Source organism: Echiichthys vipera (genome assembly GCF_963691815.1).
Source record: "Echiichthys vipera genome assembly, chromosome: 17".
Classification (NCBI taxonomy): Eukaryota; Metazoa; Chordata; class Actinopteri; order Perciformes; family Trachinidae; genus Echiichthys; species Echiichthys vipera.
In genome coordinates, this window is record NC_139842.1 from 22698028 (window position 1) to 22714330 (window position 16303).

The 16303-nt window shown below is 42.8% G+C and overlaps 1 protein-coding gene across 1 annotated transcript in view; it reads left to right on the forward strand.

Moving 5' to 3' along the window:
• The window catches only part of grin2ba (glutamate receptor, ionotropic, N-methyl D-aspartate 2B-a), a gene marked incomplete at both ends in the record, with an annotated part of 128982 nt that overhangs the window by 58923 nt on the left and 53756 nt on the right, over positions 1-16303 (forward strand). The window contains 2 exons of the mRNA XM_083932018.1: positions 9751-9894; positions 11130-11400. Coding sequence (XP_083788144.1) covers positions 9751-9894; positions 11130-11400 — 415 coding nt within the window. The remainder of the gene's footprint in view (positions 1-9750; positions 9895-11129; positions 11401-16303) is intronic.

The following is a 16303-nucleotide window of genomic DNA, read 5'->3' on the forward strand; positions in this document are numbered from 1 at the left end:
GACATTGGTGAATGTCAGAAAACTGCTTAAGTGAGAGTTAAGAAGAAATGTCTTCTTAATAACGGTTAGTGAATGAGGCGATTGTTATTTCATAAAGATGCACGTAATAATAATACATGTCTCTGTTCATCTTGAAAAAAGGGAAAATGCTACAAAATACGATACCGAGCCACACCTGGCTTCTTCTGCGATACCCCGCGATTTTCCCAGTGCGCTGGTTTCACCGCAGTGTTATGCTCATGATATGGAATGCCCCAGCCACAAGTTGATGGGATTGGGATTTCATTAGTACACTGCAGTTCCAAGGCGTAAAAGCTCAGCCATGTGTCGTATGTCTTGTAGCATATAAACTCCATGTGGGTCTTTAAATACCATGCATATTCACAGATTTTACTGTCTGGATTTTTACCAGTCTATGTCACTGCTTAGCTATACTGTTCCACAAAAAATTGTATATATACTCTGGTGATCAAAATTAGAGAACAAATTATGATTGATTTATTCTGAAATACTGTTATTTTTTATTGTTCATGATTTGATAGAATATCCTCTGTGGCTATACCACTGCTGTACTAGCATGTTTTTTTTTTAATAACCAAGGCACACAAAAATGAACAGGAAGTGTAGAGGCCACAGCTTTGAATGACTTCAGCACATCTGCACCCACAGGACATCACTAGTTTCTCACACTGCTCTGCTTTGATCTTGATCCATTCTGACTCAGTCTCTTCCACACTTCACTAACTGGAGTGGGTTTCTTTGACGTTACTGTGTTGATTTTCCAGAGATTCTCTATGGGGTTTAGATCTAAAAAAGCCTGACTACGTCCATATATATTGTAGACTCACCCTTCCCTCCAGCCACCCTATTTAGTCTCCTTAGTGTAACTCTATGAGACGAACTAATACTATTCTACAAGGACCAGGGGACAAACAAGAGCAGCAGCATCAGGAAAAGCATCAGACTGCAGAGGCCCCTCGGTGGGTCGCCTGCTAAACATAGAGCAGAAATGGGCCAGAGAGAAATGATCTGTGCATTCGCGTGTCTGTGCCTATGTGTGTGTGTCTGAGTGTTAAGTGGTAATAACTTCCAGTCAGACACTGTCTGATTGTGTCTGAAACAAAACCCTCTCACCCACTTTAATTCCAGTTTCTTCTTGTATTTTTGTTTCTTTCTTAATCTTAATACGCCCTGAAAGGGTACGGTGGAAGTGACAGGACAGCCACATTGCAATCATGTTGAAGCAAAATGAGTCAAATATCCTGTTCTAATGAAGACCTGTACCTTTTTTTAAATCAAGGCTCAAAACGTACTTAAAATAAGGTCACTGTTAATTAGATGATGGTCTGACAAATGTGCGAGCTAATTAAGCTTGTATGTGTTTGATTAAAGATAAGTAGGCTTCCATGATAAGAAATGTGATGATGAGGCACGAGAAGAGCGAAGTAGAGGGAAAAAGAGATACGGGGACCGAGTGGAGGTTTAATTGAGGTAGAGATGATAAGTATGTATGTGTGTGTGAAGCGAGAGAGAGGGAGGGAGCGAGCGAAGGGACAGGGAGGAATGACAGGGGAACAGAGGGGAGGGCTTGTCATCAATACGTAATTTCAGAGCACGTGATGATGGCAGCTTGTGCTCACAGGCTTTATTCAAGTGCTGTGTGTGGCTGTGTGTGTGTGTGTGTGTGTGTGTGTGTGTGTGTGTGTGTGTGTGTGTGTGTGTTTGTGGATGCCTGTGGCTGTGCTGAGTTTATATCTCCTGCCCACTGTCTTTTAAATTCACTATATTCCAGTGAGGACCAGCTGTTCCCCCTTTCCTCCAGCCTCACCTCCCACTCCAGCTTTTTTTCATCTCTCCATCCTCTTCTCTCTCTCTCTCTCTCTCTCTCTCTCTCTCCCTCTCTCTTTCTCTCTCTTTCTCTGGCTGGCTTCTCTTTCCATCAGGCAGTGCAGCAGTCAATAGCAACCCCCCCGCTCAAGTTCAAAGGAGCCTTTATAGGCAGGATAGAAATATGCATTGCCAAAAAACCTCCCAGCAACAGACACCATCATCTCTCGCTGGATTGCTCTACCTTTCTACCTCAGCCTTTGTCTCACTCACACTGTTTCTGTCTTCACCGCATCGCTACGTCCTCACAAAGGAAAAATAGCTGTATGTTATATAGTATTTTATTAAAAATGCCTTGAAACCAATATTGTTGCTATGGAAATGACAATTCAAGATACACAGTATGAGACTCTCCCTCTGTTCTTGTATGTTATATCAGTGTTTCAGAATAGGCAATCACACAGCATGTAAGGTGTAATCCACTCTGACCCAAGCAGTTAAATGAACACGACACAGAAGTTGAGGAGTCGTCTCCATCTTTCAGATTCTCTCACTTAAAAGAAAAGAAACAGACCTAACTGAAACCGACGGGCATGAATTAGTATTTAAGTAGAGATCCATAGTCTTACCCGAGTCTTTAAGTCTGGCATAACACCCTTTAAAAATACTGTTTCGGGGTCCAAACGCTCCGTCAAACAAAACGAACAACAGTGGGCGAACCCGTGAGCCCTTTACGATCACTTCTTTTTTCAGTGAGACACCTTTTCAGCGATAGGAAAGTGTAAAATGACAATTCTGTCATTTAAAAAAAAAACTGAACTCAGATCTGTTCAAGCAACAGGGAGCAGAGCATTGTAGAAATATGAGGCTTGGACCAGTGTGGACTCGGTAATAGTACTTTGAAAAGGCATTATCCATCCATCCATCTTCAACCGCTCGTCCCTATCGGGGTCGCGGGGGGGCTGGAGCCCATCCTAGCTGACATCAGGTGTGAGGTGGGGTCCACCCTCGACAGGACGCCAGTCTATCACAGGGCACATAGAGACGAACAGAGACAGACAACCATTCACACACACATTCACATCCCAATGCATTTGACCCAAACAAACACTAACACCGGCAGCAGCATGTTGTCACACTTATTTATGAACAAGTATATTGAAAAAAGCAGCAACATAATATTAATTTCCTAGAGATCCCCTACAATGAAAACTTTTAGCTTTTAGCTACATTTCTGCCTTGTAACTGCAATTTACCAATGACAGTCACTGAATTGTGGATTCAGAGAGTTTCATACATCACATACCTAAGGAACCAATCCCATCATCTTGTGGCATTCCATAGCATGGTTAGGGCAGCGATGGTTGGCCAGGTTTGAGGTCAGATAGAGAATTTCTCAGTAAGCAAAGGCGAGTAGATGTGCTTCCAGACCCTTTCAGTGTATTGAAAAAACATTTTAAACAAAATATTAATCATAGCAGAGTATTTTATACATGTCTGGAAGGATTTTTTTATGAACTATTGTTAAAGTTGTTTCATAATAGAGCAGTTTGTCATTGACCCCCATGTTAAACAGGCCGTTTTCACAGCATCATTAAACCTGTTTAAGGCCTGGGACAAAAAACATTCTAGTGTATATGTTTAGGTCATATCTCCGATGACTCTATGACAACAAATTTTATACAGTCTATGGAGCCCTCCATCTTGTCAGTCACTATGTGTGATGACTATTTATTGATTTATATTTTGCTCTTTTCCATCCATACACAAACACACACACACACACAAGTTCCTATCACACTTCTACCCTTACTACAAGCCTGACTCAGAAGTCGAGGTTCCCGATTTCCGATTACAAGAGAACACAGCATAACTGAACATAACAATCCGGGCAGACAGACCAACAACTAACATGGCGGCTTATTTTCATCTAGGGAGGAAGTGAAAATAAGCCGCAGACACACAGATTGTAATAATCAGCAGGCAAGAGGCAAGTACAAGTATTTTCATTAGTGGCTCATACTATGTATCACCATTGTTTTAAATCACTCGTTGATAGATAGTAATCTAAAACACAATTAAATAGATAAAAATATTACTAAGTACAAATTTAAGACATGGAAACAAGTTCCAAAAATAAAGCATTTATATGCTTCAAGGACTACGTTGCAGAAATAATTGAACGTACTATTTTCACCTCCTGAAACAACATTGAAAGATGCTGTAGCCAACTGGGCTGCAGATGATGACAATATTGATCAGGATGTGTGATCTCTGAGACATATTGACCACAGACAAAAGCACCATGGCAGTAAAAAGAGACCCTACCAAACCAACTGGACAGAATAAGGGCCTGGTCAGACTCTCGGTGAACCCATGAGGACCTTATGCATATTAAATATTAAAGCGAGAACAGTTACTTCCCACTTGGTCTCAGGTTTTTACAAACCAAGACGGACAAAAAGATGTAAACATAAAATCTTAAAGATCCAAATGACATCAGTACAAACACCCCGTGTAAAACATATACATTTTATGCTTTCAAAAAATACTAAAATACAACAAACATTGAGCTGACATGAACATGAGGAAAATGTCAGTTTCTCTCTCACACATTTAGCACACAACAGGAGTCCGTGTCAGACATGTTCTCCCTGGAAATATTACGTACTACATGGGGTTTAGGTGAGGGGTGGCACCAGGGTAGAACGTGCTGGAGGCAGGACACAATGCAGATTACACGTGGTTATGTAAATTGGTTTGTAATTTGGTCATAAAAAACTGAGTCTCCCGCCATTCATTGAATTTGTCTGAATCTCATCCTTTCTCCATATTAAACACATTTCGACCCCCTCTTCTTCACACTCGGAGGTTTGTTTTCTTCCGGTTTGGTGCCTGCCGCACGTTAGAAACATTACGCCCACTAGCTTGCTGTGAATTTTCTGCACAATGAGCTGCTGTTTTCACAAATGGGCTCAATCTGACATTACACAGACTTTGTGCTATGGAGCTGCAGGGTAAAGTCCGTTATATTAACTCATTTGCACACTTGCATTCTCACATAAAGCTTCTCCGGGTAATGTCTAGATAATTTCAGGTTGCAGTACATGTGTAAAACGGGCTTATATATCTTGAATATAATGTATTCTGTGGTGTTGTATGGTTTGATGTGAACGACTGGGTCTTTAAACACCGTGTCTGCTGTCAGTCATCCTGAAAATGTAGAGGAAGCTTGGTTATGTAGCTGGAACAATGGCACAGTGTGTTACATTATATCTATTATTGTCCTGTTTCCTTTGGTTAGATTTGAACTCAGTACAGAACACATCAGATATAATGCAAATGCGTGCATGCACTTAACCTTTGAAAGCACCTTCCCATGTTCCCGTTTTTGTGATCACTATACAAGTAGCAGTTTAGCGGTCTGAGTCGTGTTGTACGGTGGTGCTGTTACGCGAGTGTGTTTATGTGTGTGTGTGTGTGTGTGTGTGTGTGCGTGTGAAGAGTACTTTACTGTGTCCTAAGCAACACCCCAGTATTAGTCAGTGATTGCAGTCGTGATTTGTCATTTTGTGTTTTGTATTGTGTGTGTTTGAGTGTCCCCCTCTATTTGAAAGCTGCATGTGTGCTTGTGTGCCTGCATCCAAGTGTGTGTATGTGTATGTGTGAGGATGACACTGTCTGTGTTTAAAGTCATTGAAATGTGTGTTTGTATATGTGTGTGCATATTCCAGAGCAAGATTGTAAGTGGGTCTATTTCTTTTGCAGTCACTGATGTGCCCCTGTGTGTGTAATTGAAATACCTGAGTTATTGACTCTCTCTCCCCTCCAAGTCAAATAACTGCTCCAGGAGTGTGTGAGTGCACTCATTTTGAGGCTCTGGGGCAGACCAAGGCCCGTCAACCATGGAATACACACACACAGAAACAGAAACTCACAGAAACACACACATATGAGCAGAGACAGAAAGAAATTCAGAGTTTCTTCCTCTTAGGTCCTATGATGTCCTCTTAGCTTTTCTTAGCTGACAGTTTAGGCTGTACTCCAGCCATCCTCAGAGCTGCTGTTTTCTTCTGGGTATGACGGAACTGTCATCTAAGAAAAAGTAAGAGGACATCCTCACCATACAACTAATTTGTCTGACTAGAAGAAACTCTAAATTTCAAAATGGAAAAAGAAGACATTAGGAATACAATAGATCTAGAGACAGAGAGGTCTACTGAGACCAAACCTACACAAATACGCACACAAAATTAGAGGCACAAACACACAATGATACAGACATTTAAACCACACAAACTGGCGCACACACACACACACACACACACACACACACACACACACACACACACACGCACACACACGCACACACACACACACACACACAAAGATAGGGATATCTCTCCCTATCCCCACACACGTGTGCTTCCTGTAGAGGAGGGCACACATGTCCCGTCTCTCTTCTTCCTCTCTCTGACAGCTCTGTGGTTGAACAATTCAGGCTTAGCCCTCTCCTGCCTAAATGACTGGCTGACTGCCTGACACACACAAAACACACAGCACGCACACACACCTCCGTTTCCCTGCTTCTTCCCTGGCTCCTGGTCTGCTGCCCCTTCACCGCTCACTCGCTTCAAACAGGATCACAGCCGTCTGCCAGCCTGCCCTCTTCCTCTCTATTCATCCTATTGTCACCACATTGTCCACTGCCTCTGTCCCTCTGGAGGCTTCAGCTACATCCTTGCTGCTTTTTGTACATCTCTATCTTTTATCCTCTGTCTTTTTCCTCCCTTTAGTTTCTCTCTGTTTTTTCTCTTTCCTCTTATCTGTGCCCTCCTCTCTACGGTTTTATCTCTCGCCGTATCTCTCCATCTCTCTCTCCCCTGTCTCCACTGGCCATTCATCCTGCTGCATTGTGTGTGGTGTAGTGTTTTGTTGTCTGTGTACAGTAGCCAGTGCTGACGTCAGCCGTGGATCCACAGAGAAGACAGTGACCGGCTCAGAAGAGTGTTCAAAGCCTCGCTGGCTGGCTTCCTGTGTCTGGCTGACTGATTTGCTGGCCTCACTACCCCATGTGGGAATTTTAATACCCACTAATCGATCACCTTGTGCCAGCTGAGGTGATAATGTGGCCAGACCTTAATTATTGTTACTGTAAATGAAGAGAGGTTTTTTGCAGCAATTCATTTTACCCAAGGTACCCAAGTCAACCGACTTCCACCTGTGATTTTTTTTTTTTACGACCATATCTCTCACCCATATTCTTTCTCTTCTTGTCTCTTCCTTAAGCATGCGTTTTTCTCAAAGGCTAATCAAAAATTCTGCAGACCTCTAGCACTCTGAATGAGTGTGTTGGACAGTACATTAATACTACTCTTAAGAAGAGAGAGATAGAGAGAGGAATCCAGAGGAAATGGAAGGGGGAACAGGGTGGTGGGGGGCTGTGTAGAGGATAAAAGGGGGAGCGGGAGTTCACAAATCTGGAAATTTAATTAGAACTGTGTCCTGGCAGTAATTCCACTGGTATAAATGGGACGGCAGAGCGAGAGAAGAGATGGATAGAGAAGGATGAAGGGTGAGAGCAAAAGAAGACAGAGATAGAAAGTGGAGAAACAAGTGGATTTATGTTTGCTGAGAAACACAAGTACAAAAGCCATGTGTGCATCATCATTTCATGGTTTCAAAACAGCCTCTGCATTAGCTGCACGTTTCATGTTCCACACAGAACGGGACGACTCTCAGCCTCACGGATGCAGCACATTATTTGCAAGAGCATTCAGTAACTGTCTTCAGTGTTGCTCTCAACATGCCACCTCAATGATATAGCCCTGATCTCATTAATGCAGAAACAAGGTAACGGATCAACCCATGTAAATCCCCTGGGAGGGGCAGGTTAGCCTTTGATGTTGAGTGAAGCACAGAGAGAGTCCTAAGGAGCCAGAGAGATTTCAACACCCTGCCTGCCCGTCCTGGATGCCAGCAACAACCAACTCTACTGACATACAGTCCACAACCGAAGCGCACAACAAAATCATTCTAATTATAATTTGCCACATTAAGACGTGTTTCCATTAGCCCTGTAGAGTGGCCTCCAGGAAAGTTTCAGTCCACGCCCTCTCAAATGGCTGTTTACTCGCCGTTTTTCCATTGGCGTCTGTACAACCACACGTCACACCCCGCTGAGAGCTACAGCCAATCAGCAACTGGGTAATCAGCAACCTGCTCTCCGATTGGGTCTCTTTCTACTCGGACAGACGGCCTCCTGAGCGACTCACATGCAAATTAGGGGCGCTTTTGGCGAGATAGACCCGCCTCATTCAGGGTAGTCGACCATAGTGGAAACAGGCCTTTAGAAGCACTAGTGCAGGGCTCGTTTGGGGCGTGCCCATCCTGGTATTGCTTCTAGCAGCAATGTTATATGTGTGCCCTCTCAGAGTGCTTTGTAATTGCTTTCCCCCAAAAGCGCTGCTTGCTCTATTGATTGGATGAACGTTTTTTTGAGATATGCAAAGGACAGTCATACATAAGTACACAGACAGATTACTCTGTTTACAGTTAGATGAAGCTGCTACAGTGCCACCCATTGGTCAAATGGAACCAAATTTGTTATGTCCACTCAGGCATCTTATTTACACATTTCCAAGTGTCTAGGAGATATGACATGTTTTATAATAATGTCCACAGCGTTTAAGCACATTTTGAGTGCCAGCTATAGAAAAATCTGAACACAAAAATCAGAAAAGGTAACTTTTTCTGGCTTGGTCCAGAGATGTTCTGTTCCAAATTTGGTGACATTTGCTCCAAATTTGTAGGAGGAGTAGCAAAAAAACGGATTTGAATACAAACGTCTTATAACGTCTTATCTGGACTCAAATGGGTATGGCGTATATGGATGGATCCGTTTTGGGGCTAACAGCTCGAAAAGTAACAGTCCAAAACACAAAAGTTTGTTGTTATGGTGCCACCATCTGGCCAAACTGCATCAAACACAACACTGTCCTGGATACCCACACAATAGACCCGCCGAGTGTAAAGTAGATCGGATGGATGGTTCTCGAGATACGTTCACACATGGGCGGATGGACAGAGATTCCTTGCTTTATCGTTAGATGAATATCATAGCACCTGTCGTATCCAATCACAAAACTGTACAGTATGCATACAGTAGCTTGCCTCACAGACCGACTCACCTATGCACAATAAGGAGCTTATGTCACAGAACTGCAGAGTCTTGTCTAGACTAGCGTTTCTCACTGCCTCCTCTTCTTCTGTCCACCTCAATATCCCATATCAGCACAGTTGATGTATAGTAGACAGATCAGTCTTTGAGTGATATTTACTGTGGTGTCTGTCTCTGACTGTACTGCTGTTAGGATTGCATTTTGTATCTCTCATATTTAGATTGAGCCACTCCATGGGCAGGGCTTTAGTTAGTGAGTGTTACAGCGTGTACAGTAAATGAAGGTGTGAGCCAGTATGTGCATTGTCTTGATACGTAAGTTGTTGTAGATTGCATTGGTCCAACACGACAATAATAAAACAAATTGATGAAAATGATCAATGAGATTAAGAACAGCAGCTTTGATTCCCCATAATTTTCTCCAACCCCCCCCCCCCCCACACACACACACACACACACTTCACAAACTCATTAAAGGAGTCATAAAGGCAACTAATGAAAATCATGACCGGTATCATTACAAGCCCACTGGCGTCCTCTCGGCTTTCTCCTCTGTGAGAAAGAGAATAAAAGCAGCTAAATTAATGTTCCCACCAATAATGTTACAAAACCGCCACTGTCCTTTAAGTAGTATCTGTTCTCCTCTGTGTGTAAAGCCAACTAAATTAAAGTTCAGGCCAATATTGTTATGTAACCATTTACACTCTGTCTCTTTGTTCCTCTGTGTCTCTTGTCATTTTCAGGATGACAACTCCATGTTCTTTCAGTTTGGCCCCTCCATCGAGCAGCAGGCTTCGGTCATGCTAAACATCATGGAGGAATATGACTGGTACATCTTCTCCATCGTCACCACGTACTACCCAGGTTACCAGGACTTTGTCACCAAGGTAACCACATTCAGTTGAGGCAACACACACAAATAATCAGGGGGTGAAGGGAAGATGACACAGAAAAGAAAATGAATTAGCTTCTCTGATCGCTTTAATGTCACAACGGAAATACAGCAGCCCTGTACTGGGAAATGTAATGCATAAATACATAAATAGAGTTTTAAAGGAGACATATGAAAATCCAGACACTCAAATGTATGTGCATAAGAATTTTTTTTTTAAATCTGGAGTGTCTACAGACTCCACAAACTGTGAAATAAGACAAACCAGTCAGTTCTGCTGTGGGCTACCGATCAGAAAACAAAAACATTATGGGTTAGAGATACCCCATCTGATTATCTCCACCCATGGCTTGAGAAATACTTCTCGCAAACCAATCAGAGCAGACTGGGCTATTTTGGGAGGGGTCTTAAAAAGACAGGCGCTAAAACGTTTCAGACAGAGGGTGAATACAGGTGTATTCAGACAGACAGGATGAGAAAAAGAATGTGTTTTTTGAACATTAAAGCATTTAAACACGTTCTTGTAGCGACCCAAAATACAAGTATGAACCTGAAAATGAGCATGATATGGGACCTTTAATTTGTGATGGGGATTAGCAGCGGGTTTGCTAAGCATTTAATGGTCGGTATGAACCTCACATTGAACCTCTGAACCTTTGTAATAAAACCAGTTTATAGGATTTAGAGAATTTTCATCTTTGTCAATCCTCATACAATAATGCAAAAGCTACTATAGCCCCTTTCACACAGCCTGTTAGTTGTGTGGCTGTTGCCCCCTGATTACGCCCCGCTGTTTGTGTGAAATGTATGAAGATGGAATAAGGGGACAGATCTGTGGCGCCTCTTAGCAAGCAACGGAGGTAGTCACTGAGCTGCGACAGGACAGCCGGCATGGCAGAACTACACACAGTAGTGAATCGCTAGGTGATCCACAGGCAGGTCAGAGTAGCCCTAAGTTATTAATAACTTACAGAAACATTAGGTGCAATAGTCCACCTTATCTACCGACAGTTATGCTACTAAACAGTAATGTAAAATGCTGGCGGTTTGTGGGTCAGATATGAGTGGTTCGTAACGCTGCAGAAATCACACATTGGAGCAGCAGTTGAGTACCTTTATTGCAGCATTGTTGCAGAATTTCTTTGTGAAAGGGGCTTGTGTCAAATTACATTGAAAAGTATGAGTCTCTACTGTCTTCTGATCAGCTTCCTCTTCTTCTGTCCCATGCAGGTCCGTAGCACCATCGAGAACAGCTTTGTGGGTTGGGAACTTGAGGAAGTTTTACTACTTGACATGTCCGTAGATGATGGAGACTCAAAGATCCAAAATCAGCTGAAAAAGCTTGGGAGCCCCGTCATTCTTCTCTATTGCACAAAAGAAGAGGCCAACACCATCTTTGAGGTGGCTCACTCTGTTGGGATCACTGGCTACGGCTACACATGGATAGTGCCCTCGCTGGTAGCTGGAGACACTATTGTAGTGCCTGCAGAGTTCCCCACAGGTAGGAAATCTTCTATAGCAGTGGTACTCAAAAAACACAAGTCATATTTAAGATCTTAAAACTCCAGGGCTGCATTCTTTTTTTTGTGTGTTGTGTAACCAAGTCCTCAAACTTGGGCCAAAAGATCCAGGCATACATACTGATACTGTAAGTGTTTATTGGTGAGATTTCTGCACTTGACTTTTTCACTGTTTTCATGGTCGAAAAAAGCTGACCCACTGCACAGTCGTGTTGTCCATCCATCTTCAACCGCTTGTCCCTATCGGGGTCACGAGGGGCTGGGGCCGATCCCAGCGGGGTACACCCTGGACAGGATGCCAGTTTCTATCACAGGGCACATAGAGACAAACAGAGACAACCATTCACACTCACATTCACACCTACGGGCAATCTAGAGTCATCAATTAACCTTAACACGTGCATGTCTTTTGACTAAGGGAGAAAACCACAGAACCTGCTTTCAAATACAATGAAGAATCTTCTTAGGGCGGACTCACACTGTCCTCCCGGACCGAGACCCGGACTTTAGGGTACTTGTCCCCCCTCCCTCTCCCCCCCGCGCCCCAGCCCCGTTTGTACTCACACTGCCTGGGCCACGGCCAATGCTTCTTGCTGTCCATACGCCTTCAAGCCGTAACACGTCACACGCATTGATCGCGTGTGTGTGGCTTTGTTTACAAATCTTTCCACAGACCTCAGAGTTTTTGTACGTCTTGTCGACTGTTTTTGAATATTTTCATCCGACCAAATCTGCAGTAAACACTCCACCTCCGCACCACACCAACATGAACCTTTCACCACCATTGTTGTTGTTGTTAAATATCCGCGCATGGTCCGTCCTTCTATTTACATGTCCGAACAGGCGGACATAACGCTACTGCCGTAGGGCTCGTGCTCGTGCAAACGGCTCCGCTAAAGCCCACCTATTTCAAGCGGGCCGTGGAGGGCCAGCTGGCCCCAGTTGAGCGCGGAGCGGGTGCGCTCACACTACTTAAAGGTACTAGACTTTAGCTGAAAAAACGGTTTTGGCCGCGGCCAAAAGGATAGTGTGATCACGCCCTTAGTCTACTGATCATCAAGGCCATGCTTACAACGTTAAAGGGATAGTTCACCCCAAAATCAAAAATACTTATTGTTCCTTTCACCTCTAGTGCTATGTATCAATCCAGATTGTTTTGGTGTCCGTTGCCCAGTTTTGGATGTCTGCCTTCTGTTGAATATAATGGAACTAGATGACACTAGGTAAGTGGTGCTTAAAAAATGCATTTGAAAAATTGCATTACACTACATGGTATCCTCTTCAGCTGAGCTATAATGTTAGCTAGCTCAGGTGAGCTAGCATTATTGGTTAGCTACAGTTTCAGCTCAGCCAGGAAGAAGAAGTAACAGGGTCAGGATTTCTGCAAATAGACATTGCTGTTGAGTTTTTCAAATGTATTTTTTGGTGCTTTGAGCACCACAAGCTGAGGGCCATATAGTGCCTTTATATTGGAGAGAAGGCAGACATCTCTACAGCCAATGTCTCCAACACAGAGCAACTGATTGATCAATAGCACTACAGGTAAGAGGAAAAATATGTTTTTGGGATTTTTGGGTGAACTGTCCCTTTAAACTTTTTTTTCTTTGCAGGGCAAGTTGTAAAGATGCTTTTCCACTTTTCGCTAAATGCACCTACAAGCCTAAAGAATGATAGGAGAGGTGATGTGCTAGCAATGTGTCACTCACAAGCAGATCAGATTAAATTATCATAGTCCACCTGTTGAATATGTCGGTGCTACAGTATAGGAAACCAAGTCAGAATTGGGAATTAAAATTGGAGCCCACTTTTATCTGACACATTCTTGGTGGGGAAAGATGTTTGCTTGCCCTGAGTTTAAATGCTTAGCCCTTTGTAAGTACAGTAATAACATTACATGCAGCGTTTGGTTGATGTTTATCCTAAGTGAGTCAAGAGTACCATGATTGCCTGCTTTTTCTTCATAGATGGCAACGGTCTGATCTCAAACCTGCACTGCAAACATATATTTTAAAATGTGATATAAAACCCTAACCAGTGTTGCAAACACAGAATTGAAGTGACTACATCGCTGTAAAAGTATTGCTGTGAACAATACTAATAAAAAAGAAATGACTGGATCAGGACGATGGATCGGCCTCATTCATCCCATATCCGATCCAGCTAATTAGTCAATATCTGAACCGATACCTCTACTTTTGTCTTTGGTTACTAATGGACCTTATTTTGTCAAATTACAATCAAAGTCAGAAATGAAAATTTGCATTCCATCAATGAGGATGGAGCCTGTGGATGCAATGCTTTCAGCACCTGATGGCTATCTTGGAAGCAGCAATGTTATGTTAGCCTGCAATACAGAAGTCTTAATTATGGTCTACATGACGCCACAGAAGGAACAAGGTGCTACTCTGATTTTTGCTTCAAGACAAAAAACAAACTGACCTTTCCTATCACACTCACACACACAAACACACACAAACACCACTGGAGGTCATTCTAACCTTTGAAGGTCAAATGGGAACCAAAGTGACAACTAAGTTGGGGAGCATTAACCACTGAACCCGCTCACGCAATCTGTCGGGGACACCTGTCAGAGTGCCTCATGAAAGCCCACTTTCAGTTCTCGGGGGTGGACAGGCACTTTTAGAAAGGCCAACTCTCAGTGGGAATCTACACTGGAGATCAAAATTAGAGAACAAATTATTAATACCTGATGTTCCAGTTTTTTAAAAATAATCAACAAAAACCTTTATTTTGTGAAAAAGCAGTGAGCAAATTTAGAGATCAGTAACCATTGTGTCAGAAGAGAAGATTTCAAAAATGTTTTCTTCTCTAGGATTCAAAAATGAACAGGAAGTGTAGAGGCCACAGCTTTGAATGACTTCAGCACATCTGCGCCCACAGGACATCACTAGTTTCTCACACTGCTCTGGTTTGATCTGTGTCCATTCTGACTCACTCTCTTCCACACTTCATTAACTGGAGTGGGTTTATTACACATTACTGTGTCACCAAGGATTTTCCAGAGATTCTCTATGGGGTTTAGATCTGGACTCTGGTCTGGCCATTTCATTGTTTCAGTATTCTTAGCTTCAAGGAACTGCTTCACCTGTTTTGCAGTGTGACAGGGGACATTGTCCAGCGTGAAAATTGCAGCTGATTGGAGACAATTGCAGTGGAGGTGTTGCATGTTGCTGAAGGAGGTTCACATAAACATTTGCATTCACCCTGACATGGAGCTGTATACCTCCTAACCATGAGACTTCCTCCTCCAAATGTAACGGACTTCTTTACACACTTTGGGTTCAATCTTTCCCCAGTCCTACGACAAACTTAATGTTTCCCATCAGACCCAAATAAACTGAACATCCTCTCATCACTGAGGTCACTCTGGACCAGTTCTCCTCTGTCCACGTAACATGCTCCTCAGCGAAGGCAAGTCTAGCCTTTTGATTCTTTCTGCTGACGAAAGGTTTGGTCACTGCAGAGTAGGCTTTCAATCTAAATTGTCTTAAACGACGAAACACTGTCTGCAGAGACAGATCCTTGTCCTGTTCAGCACTGAACTGGAGACCAACTCCAGCTGCAGTGTTGAACTGATTCCCCATTGAGAGTCTTCTCATAATCCTGTCCTCTCGTGCACTTGTTTTTAAATAAATCTGTGTCCTTTCAGTTTCAGTATTCTTGAAATCTCAGACTGTGAACGCCCGACCTCTCTCTGATGGCTGAGAGGGTCATCCCTTTGGCCTTCATCTGAACAACCTGCTGTCTCAGGGTTTCAGTCGCCTTAGAGCAGCTGACATCTTGCAAAGTAACCAGGAGAGTTGCAGATAAATAGGGTGTGTCCAACAATTAAGTCATTTATAACCAGGTGCAGATTAACACCAATAACTAGGAGGGATCTAAAAGTGTTCTCTCATTTTGCTCACTGCTTTTTTCACAAAATAAAGGTTTTTGTTGAAGTGCCTTGGTTATTTAAAAAAAACATGCTAGTACAACAGTGGTATAGCCACAGAGGATATTCTATCACATTATGATCAATAAAGAATAACAATATTTCAGAATAAATCAAGTATTAATCACTCTTACTTTGATCTCCAGTGTAACTGTTGGTGCCACCATGAGGACTAACGGAACTTTCCACAACTTCAGTCTGTTTTTGATCTCAGGGGGATAGAAAAACCTTAGAGCAGGTAGTATATTTACGCTGGACATATGAGCCTGATAATTTGTTGGTGTTTGGCGCGTTGATTTACAGTGAAGGGGAGATATTACACTGCTGCCTGTCCTCAGCAGTTTCTGGGAAATGGTTGCCAGGCGGAACCTAAGATCGTTTTGCCGTTCGAGAACTGTAATTCAAACTTTTTACCTCTGCTCCCTTATTGACATCCATGGATGATTTACTCTAAATGAGAGTTAGGAGTGTGTTTTGCAAGCCGGTTTTTGTGCCTGTGAATGTGCTTCTGTGACGTGTGTGTGCATTTGTCTGTGAAATGTGCGATAGGTTTATGGTTTAATTTGTGTGAGAAAATAATGGGTGAGTGTAATCAAATGGGTTGTGTGTTTGTGCTTTTGTGTGTATCTCATATAGTGGAGGGTGAGAGTGTTTACCTGAAAGCTAGGTTGAACAAAACTGTGTTCTGTGTGTGTTTGTGACATTTTGTCTGTTCCAAATTAAGGTTACACTCTATAAAGTTTGATATATCACCATATCAGTTATGTAAATCACACAACAACTTTGCTCTTGATTTATGTTGCCAGGGAGATAATCGTGACTAGCTCATGTACTGCCTGGATGATTACAAAGTGGAGCTGGCTGCGTTGATGGACACAAACCTCTTTCAGTTAACATTGAATTATCATGGGATTAATCATACAGGACATAAT